The sequence below is a fragment of the Pyrgilauda ruficollis genome, unplaced genomic scaffold, assembly GCF_017590135.1.
Source record: "Pyrgilauda ruficollis isolate IOZ18807 unplaced genomic scaffold, ASM1759013v1 scaffold233, whole genome shotgun sequence".
In the NCBI taxonomy this organism is placed as follows: domain Eukaryota; kingdom Metazoa; phylum Chordata; class Aves; order Passeriformes; family Passeridae; genus Pyrgilauda; species Pyrgilauda ruficollis.
Genome location: NW_024522873.1, coordinates 25,196 through 41,501, shown reverse-complemented (window position 1 = coordinate 41,501; position 16,306 = coordinate 25,196). Strand labels below are relative to the sequence as shown.

The 16,306-nt window shown below is 37.4% G+C and overlaps 1 protein-coding gene across 2 annotated transcripts; it reads left to right on the top strand.

Annotated features, from left to right (window-relative positions):
- The first annotated feature begins 815 nt into the window (after positions 1-815).
- Positions 816-15,622, top strand: ACADM (acyl-CoA dehydrogenase medium chain). 2 transcript variants are annotated; one of them, XM_041469434.1, is made up of 12 exons: positions 818-1,035; positions 4,321-4,420; positions 5,244-5,341; positions 5,464-5,533; positions 7,431-7,531; positions 7,619-7,699; positions 8,489-8,619; positions 9,734-9,842; positions 10,695-10,835; positions 10,914-11,009; positions 11,699-11,947; positions 15,322-15,622. In XM_041469434.1, the coding sequence occupies exons 1-12, from the start codon at positions 1,012-1,014 to the stop codon at positions 15,391-15,393; spliced, it is 1,272 nt and encodes a 423-aa protein (XP_041325368.1). In that variant the 5' UTR covers positions 818-1,011; the 3' UTR covers positions 15,394-15,622. The 2 variants fall into 2 exon arrangements, with proteins under 2 accessions (XP_041325369.1, XP_041325368.1); XM_041469435.1 differs by lacking the exon at positions 11,699-11,947 and having other exon boundaries at positions 816-1,035.
- Positions 15,623-16,306: the final 684 nt, after the last annotated feature.

Genomic DNA, 16,306 nt, shown 5'->3' with positions numbered 1-16,306 from the left:
TCAAAGCTGCCCACATGCCTCCCTTGGGTAATCACTTGCAATCACAACAGTATGAAGTCTATAAAACATTACAATCATCTCCTTTCAGACAGTTGATAAATATATCTGTAAATAACTTTTAAATGGCTAATTTTCTATCAAACTGTTTCTTTGGTATTAACTACAAAATCAATACTCTCAACTGTCAGAAACAAAACAAGCAACTAAGAGGCAAATATAAAAAGGCAATAACGATGCAAAAATATTTGTTGCATACTATTTTGTATTATTATGCAAAATAAAATGTTATTCAAAATCTAGCTTCCAGAAAAAATACTTTATTAATTTTGTTGAAATTTCACACCAAATAAGAAATTCACAGAGAAATCAATGGCTGCCATTTTTCTTGGAATCCTTGTTTTAATAAACCCCTAAATAACACTGCTGTGAAAAACAGTACTGTTCAAAAGCATATATTTTATGCACCACAGATAATTTCCAAAAGCATTGTTTTCCTTTAAGATACAACCGGAATTAAGAGCATTTATAAGCATATTTTATGTAAGTACCAACACAGTTGATAGTTACAACTCCCGTGCGCCAGGCCCAGTCACTCTCCAGTTCTCGGCACACCTCCGAAACATGAGTTTACGACTCCCTGAGGCGCAAATTACAGTAGAACTGCCTACACGGGCTTTTCTGCTAACAGATGAATGGTGTACGCGATTGGAGCCAGCCTAGGACACTCAGCAAACAGGCAGCGAAGCGGCCAACCTGGCACACGCACAGGCCCGAGCCGGGGCGAACGGGCCGGCCGCCACAGGGCGCGGCGCTCCTCCCGTGAGCGAGCGAGCGGACGGATAGGCCCGCGTTGGAGGCTCCCCTCGCGGGAGCAGAGCAAGGCGGGCCGGGGCGGTGGAATCCAGGGCTTCCCCAGCGCCTTGGCTCAACGGGCGGCCCGCGTGGCACCGCCCCGGCCGCCCGAGCACCGCCCCGCCGGAGCTGCTGCGGCTGCCGGGCTCTCCCGCCGAGATGGCTGCGCTGAGGGCAACGCGGGTGAGCGGCCGGGGCGGGTGAACGCTTGGGGGACACGAGACCCAGGGAGAGGCACGGGACGGACCGGACCAGACCAGACCAGACCGGACTGAACCGAGCCGAACCGAGGCGCTGCCGGTGCTGGCGGCTGGGGGAGCCCGGGCGGCGGGGAAGGGCCGCGGGATCGCAGAGGGCGAAGGGCGGAAGAGGCAGGGCCAGCCCGCGTTCCGCCTGCCGTGCCCGTCGGGACAGCTGCAGGCGTAGGGGCTGCCCCGGTGGGGAGAGCCGGCGAGGCTGGAATCCACCCGCCGTGCTGCTTTTCCTGCCTCGCAGTATTTCCCGAGTTTATGGCCGTAATCCTCAAGGTTCGAATGGGTATCGCCATTTGATGTTCTTCAGTGGAGATAGTGCACAGCCCTGGCGTTCCTCATGTGGCAAAGGCCGCGTCGTGCCAGGTGTGACTGGCACCTCTCCATTTAATGGTGGAGACGGCTTCAAAACACCGGGATTAGAGTTCAGGATATTTTATCCAATGCATTTCCTATAGCATACGTAGCTGTACTACCTATGTTAATTTTTTAAAAAATATGTGCAAAATATAATAGTTGGTTTTCTAAAGTACAAACTTTCTACTGTTTTGAACCAATAACCTCACAGCTTCAAACTAGGAAACAGAAACTATTCAAAACACATTTACCATTACACATGGCTTTTTCTGGATTCCCCATTTCCAGAGGCATTCATGAGTCTGAATTACTTGAAAGGCCCTTCACAGCCTCCTAGCAGCAGTGTTAGTTTGCCCCAGTTTGATGCAGCTTGGCCACAAGTCCTAAGTGTTGCTGTGAGAGTGAGGGAAGTCAGTGAGGGAAGAAGTCTGCATCTGAAGTTGGTATCTTATGGCTCAAAAGTAATGCTTTAGGCAGAAGAAGCCCATAGGGAGGAAACTATTCTTTCAAGTTCAGCCTCCTGACATGTTACCCCAGCAACAAACTGCTCTTGATAATTCTTTTCCTTTTTGCTCTGAGATACGTGAGGCAGAATCAAGGATAGCAACACTTAACTTATTGTTGTCCCACCGTTTTCTATGACCTGCGTCTTTTCAAACAGTTCTGTACTTCTTTTGTCATCAAGGTAATAAAGAGATCACATCACTTTTGTGAGTAGCCTTGTCATACCTTTTTCCTGGCAGCACATTCTTCCAGTGTTAGTCTCACTACACTGATTATCGTATTTGTAATTATGACAGAGTTTATACAGTAGTGCAAGGAAATGCAGTAGGAGTTGTATCTGAACATCACTAGTAGTAGTTTGTCACTGAATCCAACTGTTCCTCAGAGTTAAGCAGCAGAAAAGCTGACAAGTAGAGAGATGGTCATCCAGATTTTTACATGTAGCAAACCCTCATCCTATATCATCTGATCAGTCATGCAGCTTCCAGGTAGGAGTCCCATCTGTCCATATTTCATTGTGGGGATATTGTTGAGTTTTTCCAGAGTAATCTTCAGTGTTACCTTGCATACTATACCACAACAGACATAATTTCACTTGTTCAAACTTTACAGCTTCTTCCATATAGGGTACTGGATTAGTTTTAATCCAGTACTTTTCCAAGTGCAGGCAAAAACTTTGGTTGCAAAGCTATGCATTAGTCTATTCCTAATAGACTAATTAGGGATATTGGTCTAGCCTATTTAAGGGCTGCTCCTTAAAAAAAGAAAAGAAAAAAATTCAGTAATCTGACTTTTTTCAACCTCATCTTGTCTTTTTTCCAGATAAAATAAGGCATAAGTAATGCTGAAGAATCAAGGTCTATCTAGATTTTTGTGGTATTGTTTTGGCTTTTGAGAGGTAGCAGTAACAGAAAACTTAGCAAGATACTCTTTTGCAATGTCTATTGTTTCTAAAAAACTTGAAATTAATAATATATTACCTACAGCAAAATGCAATAATGAACAATTAATAAATTGACATTACCAGCACAGTATGCAAATATGTCATAATCTGTCCCTCTTCCCTGCCTAGAAGAGGTCCTTCTGCATTTCTTCACCTTTGAACTTTATAGATGTTTTCAGTATCCTCTGGAAATATGTTTTTCACTGTGTTGATACCTATTATTGGCAGTATTCGTCATGCTTCTTGTGCTGTGTTGTAACCATCTATCATATAGCATTATTATTAACAGCACAGTTTATCTACCATAACTTTTTTGAAGGTACTTGTTGCCTCCCCAGCTGTGTAACTTTCTGTAATGTCCTTGTCTTCTAGACTTCCCAGTAAAATTTCTGTGATATTTTTTTCCATTACTATCAATAATTCTTTTTTTTTTTTTTTTTTTTTTTTTAATGCTAGGAAATAAGTGACTGCTCTGATCACAATTTAAAAAAAAAGAAGTCTACATTTTCACAGAAGAAAATCAAGAAGAAGCCTTTCCTTAGTGTTCAGGCAAATTTGGTTTTGCAATATTGATTTGGGTCATCCTAAAAAAATTATCCAATTTCATATTTTTCATTAATTTTCAAACATTTCAGAGATTCATAGCTCTTGAAGAGAGTAAACCGTCCTCTTAAAACAAATTCAGACATGTTTTTTCACAGTATTAAGACATTTTGAAAATACCTGTAGCAACAATATTTGGGGTTCTAAACTTGAAAAAGCAGAGGAAGTATTTACAGTGAAAAAGAATAAATTTGTGGCAAGTATTAGGAGGAAAAATAAACTCAAGATAGTCTGCTGTCTCTCCTATTGGAGGACAGTAATAATCACCAAGTGTCAGTGGCAGCAGCTTATTAAAAGAAAGGAGAGAATAGTGTAGGACATTATCAAAATATTCTGATATATCGGCTAATAGGTAGGTTGTTTTTAAAATCTTGCTAAACCTGCATGTAGGTAAGCACTGAGTAATAGGATATTCACTACAGGGCCAGAAAATGAAGTTTGATGAGTGTGTGTATAAATGAAAGAAATATTTATTGTTGTGTCTCTGTGAACATAAATTTTAATTATGCTTAATAATTTTTAAATACTCAATTGCACAATACTTAAAAGTGCATACAGCAGTTCACTCACCCTTGGTCCTGTTAAAGCCTGAGATTCCTGGTAGAGAGGTGTCAGTTCATGTAAGTGCTGCTTGCCACAGGAGGAAAACACAATGTAGCCAGTAATTCTTTTATCACTGTAGTAATTGTATTATACTTGATGTGACACAGTTTCCAGACAGGGAGTCTAGAGTTGTGCTGCAAATAGGTTAGTAGCTTTAGGAGGCTTGAACTGTAAAGATCTTACACCTCATGTTCTTTTCCTCTTTAGCAAATGCTTCAAACCATCACAGGGAATGGATGGAGGTCCTATTCTAGTAAACCTGCTCAAAACTTACACGTAGGCAAACCTGGAGCTGGCTTTAGCTTTGGTAAGTAGTGCAGTTTTTGAAAGAAATGTAACAATAACGGACAAATTGCAGAGTTAAAAAGAAATCATATCCTATATTGTAGTTCACCATGATTTTAAAATGAAGGTGTTTGTTCCAAATATATTTCTAGTAAAAAAATAGTTTGAAAAACAAAGTAACTTTATCCGTAACTGAGGCAAGGCAGATATGTGTGTAGTGTTCTTAAGACTTTCTTCTTTTTTTAACTCATGTCTATGATAAGTTTTGGGTTTTTTTTTTTATTACTAGAGTGTCTTAGCTTTGAATACTTACCTCATATTGCTGTTTTCACTGCTACAGTACCTAAATGTAGTCATAGTTGAACTTGGTTATCAAGAAATCTAAAAAAATAATTTTATCTTCATTTTGGCATATTATATATAATATATATATATATATACAAGCAAATTTAGAGGATCAGAGCTAGATGTTTGAAATTGAAGAGTCAGGATCTTTGGGCAACCTCTGTCTTTTTATGCTTTTAATTAGCACAGCATTCTTCTTATTTCTTTTGGTAACACATTTTATGTTACACAGTCCTTTCTGCTTCGTTTTCAATATTTTGTGGATAATTTCATCAGACATAAGTAAGTGCATGTAGGGGTTGATCAGAGAACAATGGAAGTTTCCTCCCCGGAGGAAGAGGAACCTGAACATTTTTGCTTCCTGGAGAGCCCCAAATAGTGGTGGTTTGGATCATCCTGGAAGGATGCTCTTGTTTTCTTTTTTATCGTAGTCTTGACAATTAGCAAAATAAAAGACAGCAGAGGATTTATGATCTTTTTCTCTTCCTTTTCTAAAATAGAACTTACTGATGAACAGAAAGAGTTTCAAGCTACTGCTCGTAAATTTGCTGTGGAGGAAATTATTCCTGTTGCTGCACAATACGACAAAACTGGAGAGGTAAATTCTACCATAGTGTACGGGAAAAATTGGGAAAAAACAGACTTTTAATCTTAACCTGCATAAAATTTAAAGTTTTGGTTGTGATGAATCAGAAGGTGATTTTTCCATGTCTGTTTCAGTATCCTGTTCCACTTATAAAGAGAGCTTGGGAGCTTGGTCTTATGAATTCACACATACCGGAAAGCTGTGGTAAGTAAATATTCTTTTTAATCTGTAAAATGAAACAACAAAAAGACATTAGATGAGAATCCTCTGTGTAATTATGGATTCTGTACCGTCGCATAAATAGTCACATACTTGAATAATCTAATCAGTAGGCAGGTTGACACATACAGGTGGTACTAGGTGTGGGTGTAATCAGGAGACAAATTACGTAGATTATGGTTTAGTAATTTATGACCAGATTTTTCTACCATGATTACAGCCGCTTAATGTTTCCCTGGTGCAGTGTCAGCTGATTAGGCAGAGAAATTAGAAGGTCATGTTTTGTTCTAGTCTCTGACACAAGCTGGAGCAATTTAAGAACTTATCCCAGAAGGACTGTTCTTCAGTTTAGATTAAGTGCAGTACAGCAGAGTCCTGACTCATAAGATGTATGAGTGATACAGACAAACATGATATGCTAGAGAAGGGTTTTAGTGAAAGCAACTCATGCCTCATAAAATCACTGATGTTCTCTGAAGTAGCTAATAAATGTGTGAGCAGGGGATAGAGAATGTCTGAACTTCCAAAATAAGTTTTAAAAATCATCAGTTTTCATACTGGCAAAATTAGCAGCACAGCCTTGCTAGGTCTTGTGCTATTTGGGATGTCTAAAAATAAACAGAGAAGGGCGTAAATGCAAAGATGATAGAGTTTGCTGATAATATGAAGATGGTCTGGTTCAGAGAGCTGCAGGAAAAGATCACAGAAGAGAGTGAGAGTTAAAATGGCAGTGTGATTCAAAAAGAAAAAGTGATGCATGTGTGAAGGGAAAGAATCAATCTGAACTTCACAGAGGAAAGGTATGCACTAGATACTACCTCTCAGAAAAGACATCTTTGGATCCTGTGAACATGAGCATCATGCTCAGAAGTGGTTAAATCTGTAAAATCTAAGGTCAAGAGGGACTCTTAAGGGAATGAATTAAAAAGCAGAAGGCATAATTATGCTGCCTCCTGAATCCAAATTGCACTTGCCTCTTTAACTCATTATATAGTCAGATCCTTCCATCTCAAGAGAGTATTAGGGAAATGGAGAAGGTTTCTAAAAGGATGACAAAGAATACAGAAGTTTTATCTTCTGTGTGAGATGTAAATTCTATAGAAGAAATTACTAAAATGTCAGTGTCATGGGAGAGTGTAAAAAGGGACGGACGGTTCACTGTCCCTTTCAGTATAACTAGAAGGCATCAAATTATGCTAGATGCTAGATTCAAAACAAGTGAATGAGATGGTTCTGCATGCAGTGTGGAGTTAATTTGCAACTTATTGTCCCTGTATGATATACGTGCTAAAATCTGACACAGATTCAAAAAGACACCAGATAAATTCATGTAACAGATGTCTGTCAGGGGTTGGCATAACAAAGATACCAAAGAGAATTATTTCTTTGACCGAGGAAGTCACCTGAAAGTTCAGGAAAATATTTTTGAGGTAGTTGTTATTGTACTTTTATGTACTGTTGGCCAGTTTCCCATAGTGTTGGCTTCTGTCAGAAACAGATTACTGCGTTGGTTGTCTACTAATATGCACACTTTCTTTGTTCTCAAATGCTTTTGGCTCTTTTCTCTGCTTCCTACGAACTCTTAATTCTTGAATGTACAGTAGTAAAAAAATGTGAGTGGTATGTCCTTGCCACTTTGTGCAAGTTATCCCACATTAATCAAACAATAACTCTGGACACATGATACGTAATTTTCAAATCACCTTTTACTCTTCTGATGAAGATTTATTTAAAAAGCTTGCGTGAGAATGCCTAACCAAACACAATACACAATCAAATGTATGTGGAATAATACATTTTTGCTAATTATATTGTGTACATCATTAATATTAATACATTATAATTTATATCCCCTTGAGTAACTTAAATACTTCAACCATAGGTGGCCTTGGCCTTGGCAGTTTTGAAGCATGCCTTATTACAGAAGAGTTAGCTTATGGGTGTACAGGGGTTCAAACTGCCATTGAAGCCAACTCCCTAGGGGTAAGTTCTGCCTTTTCTTATATCCCTTAAACTACAATCTCTGCCCTTGAAAGAGCTGGATTAATGGTCTAAATATTTTTTTTTCAGCAAATGCCAGTTATCATTGCGGGAAATGAGCATCAGCAGAAAAAATACTTAGGAAGAATGACGGAAGAACCAATGATGTGTGTAAGTATAACTGCTATACTGCAGAATGTTTCTAAACCACATTAATTGTATTACTCCTTTTTTTTGCGATTTTTTTCCCCCTGAACACTTATATGTACTCACAACTTAGCCCTGTTTGATTTATATGTAAACAGTGACATTTACTGAAAGCTAGCGAATACCTAATGAGATACATCCAGTAAGTAAAGAGAAGATATTACTTGGAAAATTACCCTCATCCTAAGTCACTTACCAAAAATTACAGGGTTTTTTTCCCTTTCAAGAGGGGTTGTAGATGTTTAAGAAAAATAGAAGGTTTATGTAAGGAGACCCTCAGCTTGAATGGGAATGACACTCTTATTTGTGATCTCAAATATTACATAAACAGTACTTGTTACATAGAAGGCAGTAAAGATTCATGTGCAATGTATGTAAATTTACAACTTAGCCTCCTAAATTGAAGGACTCAGTGCTCCTGTTTTCAGACTTTAAAGATCCTCACAGAAGTGAGGAAGTACTAACTTAAGGATTATAGAATGTTTCTGTTTGATTAAAAGCCAATTTTATGTATTATTATGGATTTATAAAGAAAACTAACCCAAACTCAGCTGTTTGCAGGGGGGAGGGGGCCATGTGTAGGGTTGTTTTGGGGTTTTATTGGGGAGTTTTGTTTATTTGGTGTTTGGATATTACCATTCAGTTCACTTAAACCTTCAACAACTAGTTTGATGCACATAATCTGCATGAATATGTAGTTGACTAAAGATAGAACTTCTATTCTGCAAGATTTTGAATCTTAATTTCTTTTAGGCTTACTGTGTAACAGAGCCTGGAGCAGGCTCTGATGTGGCTGGTATAAAAACAAAGGCTGAGAAGAAAGGAGATGAATATGTTATTAATGGTCAGAAGATGTGGATCACAAATGGGGGGAAAGCAAACTGGTATGTTAACTGGTGTCATAGATTTATGCTGTTATGTAGTAGCTTTACCCCACCCCTCCAACCTCAGTTAAAATCTTTAAAGACCAATTCTTTAAAAACCTATCCTTCAAGACACAAATCTGAATGTTCTCTGTTTCAGCAGACTACATTTTAATCTCTGCCTAGTTTATGAGGATAGCTATCAGGATAGCATATGCAAATGCAGTCTTGAGTCTTTTTAGGCTGCAGTCTGCAGTCTTTTTAGGCTATGCAAAGCCTAAAAAGAAAAATGAGTGATGATGTTATGACTCCACACTCAATAATAGCCTCTTGAATCTTTCAGCTATCAAAATTAAATGTGATTCTACTAGAAACACCTCTGACTCCTAGTGAAGCTAGAAATGTTGTTAGATTGTAGTGTTACTTTTTATTTTCTGAAGACATTTTCCATCTGTCAGAAATTGCAGACATGGCTGTGTTGTCTGGAGTGTGCTTTTACAATGTAAACCTCTTAAATCATGTCTTACTTCACGCTGATTTACAACATAGAAATTTCCCTGAATTCAAGTGGAAGAAACTTCCTAGACTTACCCAAAAGCTGAATTTTCTAGTTATTTTCTTGCTGAAGGCAAACCCACCAAAGAAAATCTATCAGATTTCTTTTGACCTTACTGAATACCATAGAAGTGATTTACAGCTGTTTAATTTTTAAGAGAAATACTTATTTACAACTTACACTTAGAAAAATAAAATCAAGATCTTTGAAATCAGGTTGTAACTTTTACATCCAAGAAAGTATGTCCTAAGCATTAATTTTTATATACATGCTATGAATGGGTTTCTTTTGTACTATTTGGGAAGCTGCTAATATCATAAAGACTTACAATACATGGAAAAGGTAGGGAATATTTGCATGTTGATCTGAGTAACTTCATGAAATCTTGAATCTTTGAAACTTCTACTCTCTTTCTCCCTCTCATTTTATTTTCAGGATGGGCAGGAAAGAAATGTTGTTAACTCATAGACAGAACTTATTATATGGTAGAAATGCACATAAAAATATTTAAAGTGCTAGATAAATATATCTTGTTAACTGTGAAGATTAACTGCATCCATCTACTTTGTTTTACACTAGGTATTTTTTGCTAGCACGTACAAATCCAGATCCAAAAACTCCTGCAAGCAAAGCCTTTACTGGATTCATTGTGGAAGCAGACAGCCCAGGGATCCAAATTGGAAGAAAGGTGAAGACTGTATTTCTTGTTTGACAAGCCAGGAATTGTTGTTCAGTTCTAAATCAATAATAAAACAAACGCACCACTAAAGAAAAAAGACTGTTACACAACTGAACAGTTTCATATGCTTATGTACAACCATCTTTTCATTTTCACAACACAGAGGAACTATTCATGAAACATAATTTTAAAGCTATTAATTCAGAAAAGGAATTATTCAGAATGGTCTAAAGTAAGATGACTACTTTTACCGTCTGCAAAGAGTCTTTGAGAACGACTATATTGGCAGGTGCCAATAAATGAGAAGTAGTATGCCTTGAAAAAATAAGAAGCAAGCTGGACAATTTTGACCACAAATACACACATAATGAATTTTAATTTTAGCTAGTGCTGGTCAGAGAAGAGGCCTTAGAGATACTGAGGCTACTTCTCTCTTTACAGAAAGCACTATTTTTAATAGTAGGTAAAACTGAATGTGGAACATTAGGCAAGAAATCTGAAAACTTGAAAAGCTTATTTATTTATTCACTTGTGTATATAGTATACCTGTACTTCCTGCATATTAGATTCTTTTCTTTTTCCATTTGCATCTCAAAGATAGCTGAACTAGAAGAACGCAAGAAGACTGATTACAGTGATAGAACTAATTTCATATAAGGAGAAAGTAAGCTGCCCAGCTTAGACAAGTTAAGGGCATGCTGGTCTGCAAATACAAAACTAGTATTTGTCTTGCATGTGGTAATTTTTAGATTAAGTGTTTTGGGGAAGAAAAACTATGCTTTGAGTCAACAAAAGAATGAAAACATAATGTACCTTAGAATAATCCAAATTAGTAGCACATATGTAAATTTCCCACTTCAGGAAATGAATATGGGTCAACGCTGCTCAGATACAAGAGGCATTGTCTTTGAAGATGTGAGAGTCCCAAAAGAAAATGTATTGATAGCTGAAGGAGCTGGCTTTAAAATCGCAATGGGAGCTTTTGATAAGACCAGACCACCCGTAAGTATCGGAAAAAATGAGGTTATAAAATATAGCAGGAATTTCTGATTTTTTTATTCTGGCCTGTATTCAATTTAGGTAGCAGCTGGTGCTGTTGGATTAGCAAAAAGAGCCCTTGATGAAGCTACTAGATACGCTTTGGAGAGAAAAACCTTTGGGAAACCAATTGTTGAAGTAAGTGTGGGAGCAGACAATGTAATGAAAGCTTATGTTTTCACACCAGATGTACTGGTACTGATTTTTCAAGGTTATTCCTTGATATTTATATTTCCTTAGTTTTTATATTATACCTCTGCCATTTTGTGGTTTCCAAGTATATAGGTTGCACTGTAAGTAAACTTAGCTATGTGGTAACTTCAAGAATTTTTGGTAATTTATCAATGATAGTAGGAAAAGCAGAAAAAAACCTCTGCCCCGAAGCTCAGAACTTACATAACACCTGGGCATACTTAAGTTCTTCAGCGCTAATAAAGAGGGATTTTCAGGAAAGAAGAAAACATTTGAGGTATGTGAAACAAGATACATAGTATTAACACCAATTGAAAACATTGCCCATCATGCTGCTTATCAGTTTTGAAAAAATATGAATAAACAACAAGCTAAATACCAACAAATAGGAAAGAACAACTTCAACTATTGTTTCATCAGTATTTAATCCCTATGACTAAATGGATTTGGAAATCGAAAATTTAAGAGTACAATTCAACATACATATATGAGAGCGCAATGCATGTTCTGTGTAACTTCACTCTCACGACTTACTGAGTTTTTTGAAAAAAATCACTGCATTAAGAAGATTTTCTTTTTCCTGCATGTCATAGAATTTTAAGCAGGCAATATTAATCTAGTTTATTTCATCACAGCACCAAGCAGTGTCTTTCTTGCTTGCTGAAATGGCAATGAAAGTTGAACTCGCTAGGATGGCTTACCAGAGAGCTGCATGGGAAGTTGATGCTGGTCGCAGGAATACCTACTATGCTTCCATTGCAAAGGCATTTGCTGGTGACATTGCAAACCAAGTAGCTGCAGACGCAGTACAGATTTTTGGAGGAAATGGATTTAATACTGAATATCCTGTAGAAAAACTAATGAGAGATGCTAAAATCTACCAGGTAAGTAAAAGAGAAAGTGATAATGCATAGATTTTATACAGAATGAAGTAATGGCTACTTACTTCAAATCATGATGGACACATATTAAAAAAATAATTTTAGAATTAAAGCAGTAATCCTTCCATTTAAAAAAACAGTGATTCAAATCAGGAAATTAGTTCAAATCAGGAAATTACTTCATACTAAAGTCATTGCACTTGAAGAAAACTGAAACCACGTAAGAAAAAAAAATTATATTGTGTGGGTTTTGGTTTTTTTTCCCTCTAATGTGGTAACTGATTGCAATTCTTGGATTGTCAATTTTGAAGTCTTTGAACTCTTAGGAAAAAAAATCTTTGTCAAAATACCAATGCTTGCTTTGGTATTCTGTAAGTAGAGGTGGTTTACATATCATACTGTTCTTAAAAATCTACAGAGATGCAAAACTTTTGACCATTGGTCTATATCCTGGATTGATGTCTGCTTATAGTTCAGCTGCCTTCTTAGCCTGAACACTAAAGCAGTTTCTTACCCCAATGACTTATGAGTGAAGAGGTGTTTTTTGTTTGGTTGGGGTTTTTGTTTTACTTTTCCATTAAACTTTCCGTTTGAAACTGTGGTATTATAAGCTGCGTAGAATACGTATCAACAGTATTGAATATCATGGTATTGTAGTTTAAACCCAGCTGGCGACTAAGTTGCCACACAAGGAAGCTGCTCACTCCCTTCTCCTCCCTGCTCCTGAGGGATGGTAGAGAGAATTGGGAAAAAAAAGGTAAATCTCATGTATTGAGAATAATTGAAGTAAATTTAATAATAATAAGTTTAATAATTGAAATAAAGTAAATTATAATAATAAAAGAGAGAGGCATATAGGAATAAAACCCAGGAAGAACAAGTGATGCACAATAAAGTTGTTCACCACCTGGTCTGAAACATGAACGTGTTACCAACGCTATTCTCACAAAACACAGCACTGGACCAGCTACTAAGAACACTATTAACCCTATCCTAGCTGGCACCATGGCATGTAAAATTATTATCTTGCATGTGTTATATCAACAGAAGTTTGACACAACCTAGAGTGATTATCCACTTTTTTAACAAGACCCTTTTGTACTCATATATCCCCAGGTTTTTTATTGCAGTGTTACTGTCAAGAAATTATTCCGTGTCGTGTTGTAATTAGTATATTGGCATATACTATGCTGCAGTTCTTCGTTCAACAAGAATATTTTCATTTAATTCAGCAAAATCAGTAATCCTTATTGACATCTAACACTAATAATGACTAGATAAAACATAACAAAGTAGATGATATCAAGAAATGCACATAGACCATGACCTCTAATGATTGTTAGCTATAATAGCTGTCAATCCAAGATTCTAGGCAGTTAATATTTGTCTCACAGCTGACTTCAAAATGCAGACTATTATTGCCACTAGCCAAGAATTTATTTTTCTCAGTTTAAGGAAAGACAACTGCTAAGCTGGAATCTAAAGGTCCCTGTAACTAACTTCACTTCTGTGAGTGAGGAAATGAATGACTAATTGAAATTTATGATTGGGATTTTTTTCCTGTCAGACTGCATGCTTTTTAGAGAATGATAGTGCAAGGGTTGAAACTCAGATTAATTGAGATTGATTTGACAAAATTCCATTATTACGTAGTTTTTTCATTACAGTGATCCAAATGCATGGCTAAGTAGGTTGTTTTTGTAATTAATCAGATTTAGTATTAAATTTTTGATGACTGTCTGTTCCATTTCATCCCCAAAATAATTCAGGAGAGGGTTTTGTCTTGCAATTATTTTGTCCATGTCTCTTGATTATATCTTACACTTCACTGTGCTTTGCTGTATTACTGCTCAATGCCAGATGGTATATACTTTTGGCCATATGTTGCATGCAGATAAACTTGATTTTTCAAATTATCTTTCATGTTTGATCTTTTTTTGTATTCCACGATCCTTTTATTGTGTTTACTGATAACATTTTTACATGTCCTTACTGTGCCCTAGTTTTGTCTGGCTAGAAATCTTGGCTACTTTGGTAGAAACTCTTAGGTTTGGAAACTCTTAAATTTGGAAAACTTCCTTTCTTTGATTGTCAGAGAGTCTTGAAACTATTTCCATCAGCTTATAAACAAAACCTTTCCTGCAATTACTTAATGAGATTGTGAGTTGTGATGTCTTTACGCTTGATTTCCATGGCTGTGTTCATCAGCAAGTGCAAATTTAGTGCAATAGGAGCAGTTTGGTAGATTGCAGGAACAGCTGCTGAGACCCTGAGAGCTACACTCTAAGCAGTTTGAGCAGGCTGAGTTCATAGCAAGCCTGTTTGGTCCCTTGGTAATGTATATCCCTGATAGGCATCCAACTGTCAGGGTCCAGGTGTAGGCTTGTACCATTGTGGCTTTCCTAGGGATCGGTGAATGTTTAGTATAGAGAGAAAGCAGAGCTTCCGTTTCAGTTGGTTTCAGAAGGCACCTAGTACTCACAAAACACAGTCTGCTCTGTGGACTGGATCAACATGGAGTAAGCAGCAGCAGAGAATTCACTTTGGGAATCAACAGCTTGTTCTGAACCAGAACACTAATGTGAACACAGGTTATAGAGTTCTTATTTTTAAAATGCTCTTTAAGGTTCCTAGAAAGATTATTCCTATAAGTGAATTTGCATGGTTTTCAGCATTTTGCCAAGACACGTTCTGGCAGAACTGGGAGCTGAAACATTAAAACCTCTAGACTATGTTGCCTCAGCCCCTGCATTATATTGCAGTATGCCTGTGGAGCATACGTCCTGCTTTGGCATTAGAACTTCATAGGTGCTTTTTTGTCTATTTTTGACTTTGCTACTAGCAAACAAACAGAACAGAGGCATGATGCAGGCTGTTTCTAGAAGAAAATGCAAGAATAAAGAAAACCACAAACAAAACTGTATGGGAGAGAGTACTAGTTAACAAGAAGCAATGGAAAGAAACGGATCAAAGACAACATATGGTAGGACCTTGAAAGGCTAGTTAAAGAAAACACTTAAGGACAAATAATCTCTTCCCTTCTACCCATGATTTCAGATCCTACTTTGAAAAACCTAAATAATGTATTTTCTTCCTTAAATAAGAGGAATGTTGTCACCTATTTTCATGAGAGCCCTACTGACTTTAGATTGGAGCACCTGAGAGAACAAGACTTTCTCAATATCTTGTATGAGTTACATTTAATTTAATTTAGCCCACTGTAATTGCTCCGGCACACTGGAATGTTCTCTGTTTTTTTCTGTCTTCTTGCACATCCTAATCCACACTGGATTAGTGCCATGGAGGTGTACAAACATATACCTGTTAAAACCTTTTTAAAAATCACCCAGTAACATTATTGCAATTCTTCTTTTCAGATTTATGAGGGAACTGCTCAGATTCAAAGGATGATCATAGCTCGTGAACATGTTGGCAAATTTAAGGCTTAAAGAAATGTATGAAGTGTGTCTGGTGCTGCTGTAGTGCTCTGTGTTCTTATGGAAGAAGATTTTAGTGTGTTTCTGAATAGAATTAAAAAGGGATGAAAAAAAATTCCTTCAAAATATTTTTATTCTGTTCATTATTAAGCACTGATTCTGTTCTCATTATAAAATAAGATAATCAAGAGTGTAATTTTTGACAGTCAATGCTGCATTTCAATAAAAAATATTTTTATGACAGGTGTGGTTGGTTTGTATTAATTTTGCTTGTCATATCACTTTCACTGGACAACTAAGCCAAAATACTATTTCTGAAGTACGTTAATAGCTGTATTTCAGTTTCTCTATGCTCTTGCCCCAAGCAGCTGAACAGCCGTTCCAGCTGAGCAGCAGGAAGGCCTGCATTGCTATTGTCTGTGTGTGTCTGTGCTGGGGATTTCTATACTAGTCAGCAGTAGAGTCTGGCCTTTACACTCTGAAGCATGTACATATTAAATGAGGATGAGTCACTTCAAGTGAGAATGTGTAGCTTTCCCTTAACAATGACTTACAATATGTTTTTTATTTAAAATCCAGTATATTTAAACACAGAATCAGAGAGTATGCCAAGTTGGGAAGGACCCACAAGGACTATCAAGTCCAGCTCCTGCACAAAAATCCCACTCTGTGCCCAAGAGCATGGTTCAAATGCTGCTTGAGCTCTGGCTTGGAGCTGTGACCATTGCCCTGGCGAGCCTGTTCAGTGCCTGACCATCCTCTGGGGGAAAAACCTTCCCGTAATACCAAACCTAAACCTCCTGACTCAATTCCAACCATTCCTTCAGGTTCTGTCACTGAGCACCAGAGAGATGAGATCAGTGTCTGCCCCTCTTCCTCTCACAAGGAAGTTGCAGACTGATTAGTGTCCCCTCCAACTCTTCTT

Excerpts from the sequence above, each read along its gene's own strand:
- ACADM (XM_041469434.1), top strand. The coding sequence starts at position 1,012 with ATGGCTGCGCTGAGGGCAACGCGG. Across the intron at positions 1,036-4,320 it reads CTGCGCTGAGGGCAACGCGG|CAAATGCTTCAAACCATCAC; the intron begins GTGAGCGGCCGG and ends TTTCCTCTTTAG. Across the intron at positions 11,948-15,321 it reads GAGATGCTAAAATCTACCAG|ATTTATGAGGGAACTGCTCA; the intron begins GTAAGTAAAAGA and ends TCTTCTTTTCAG.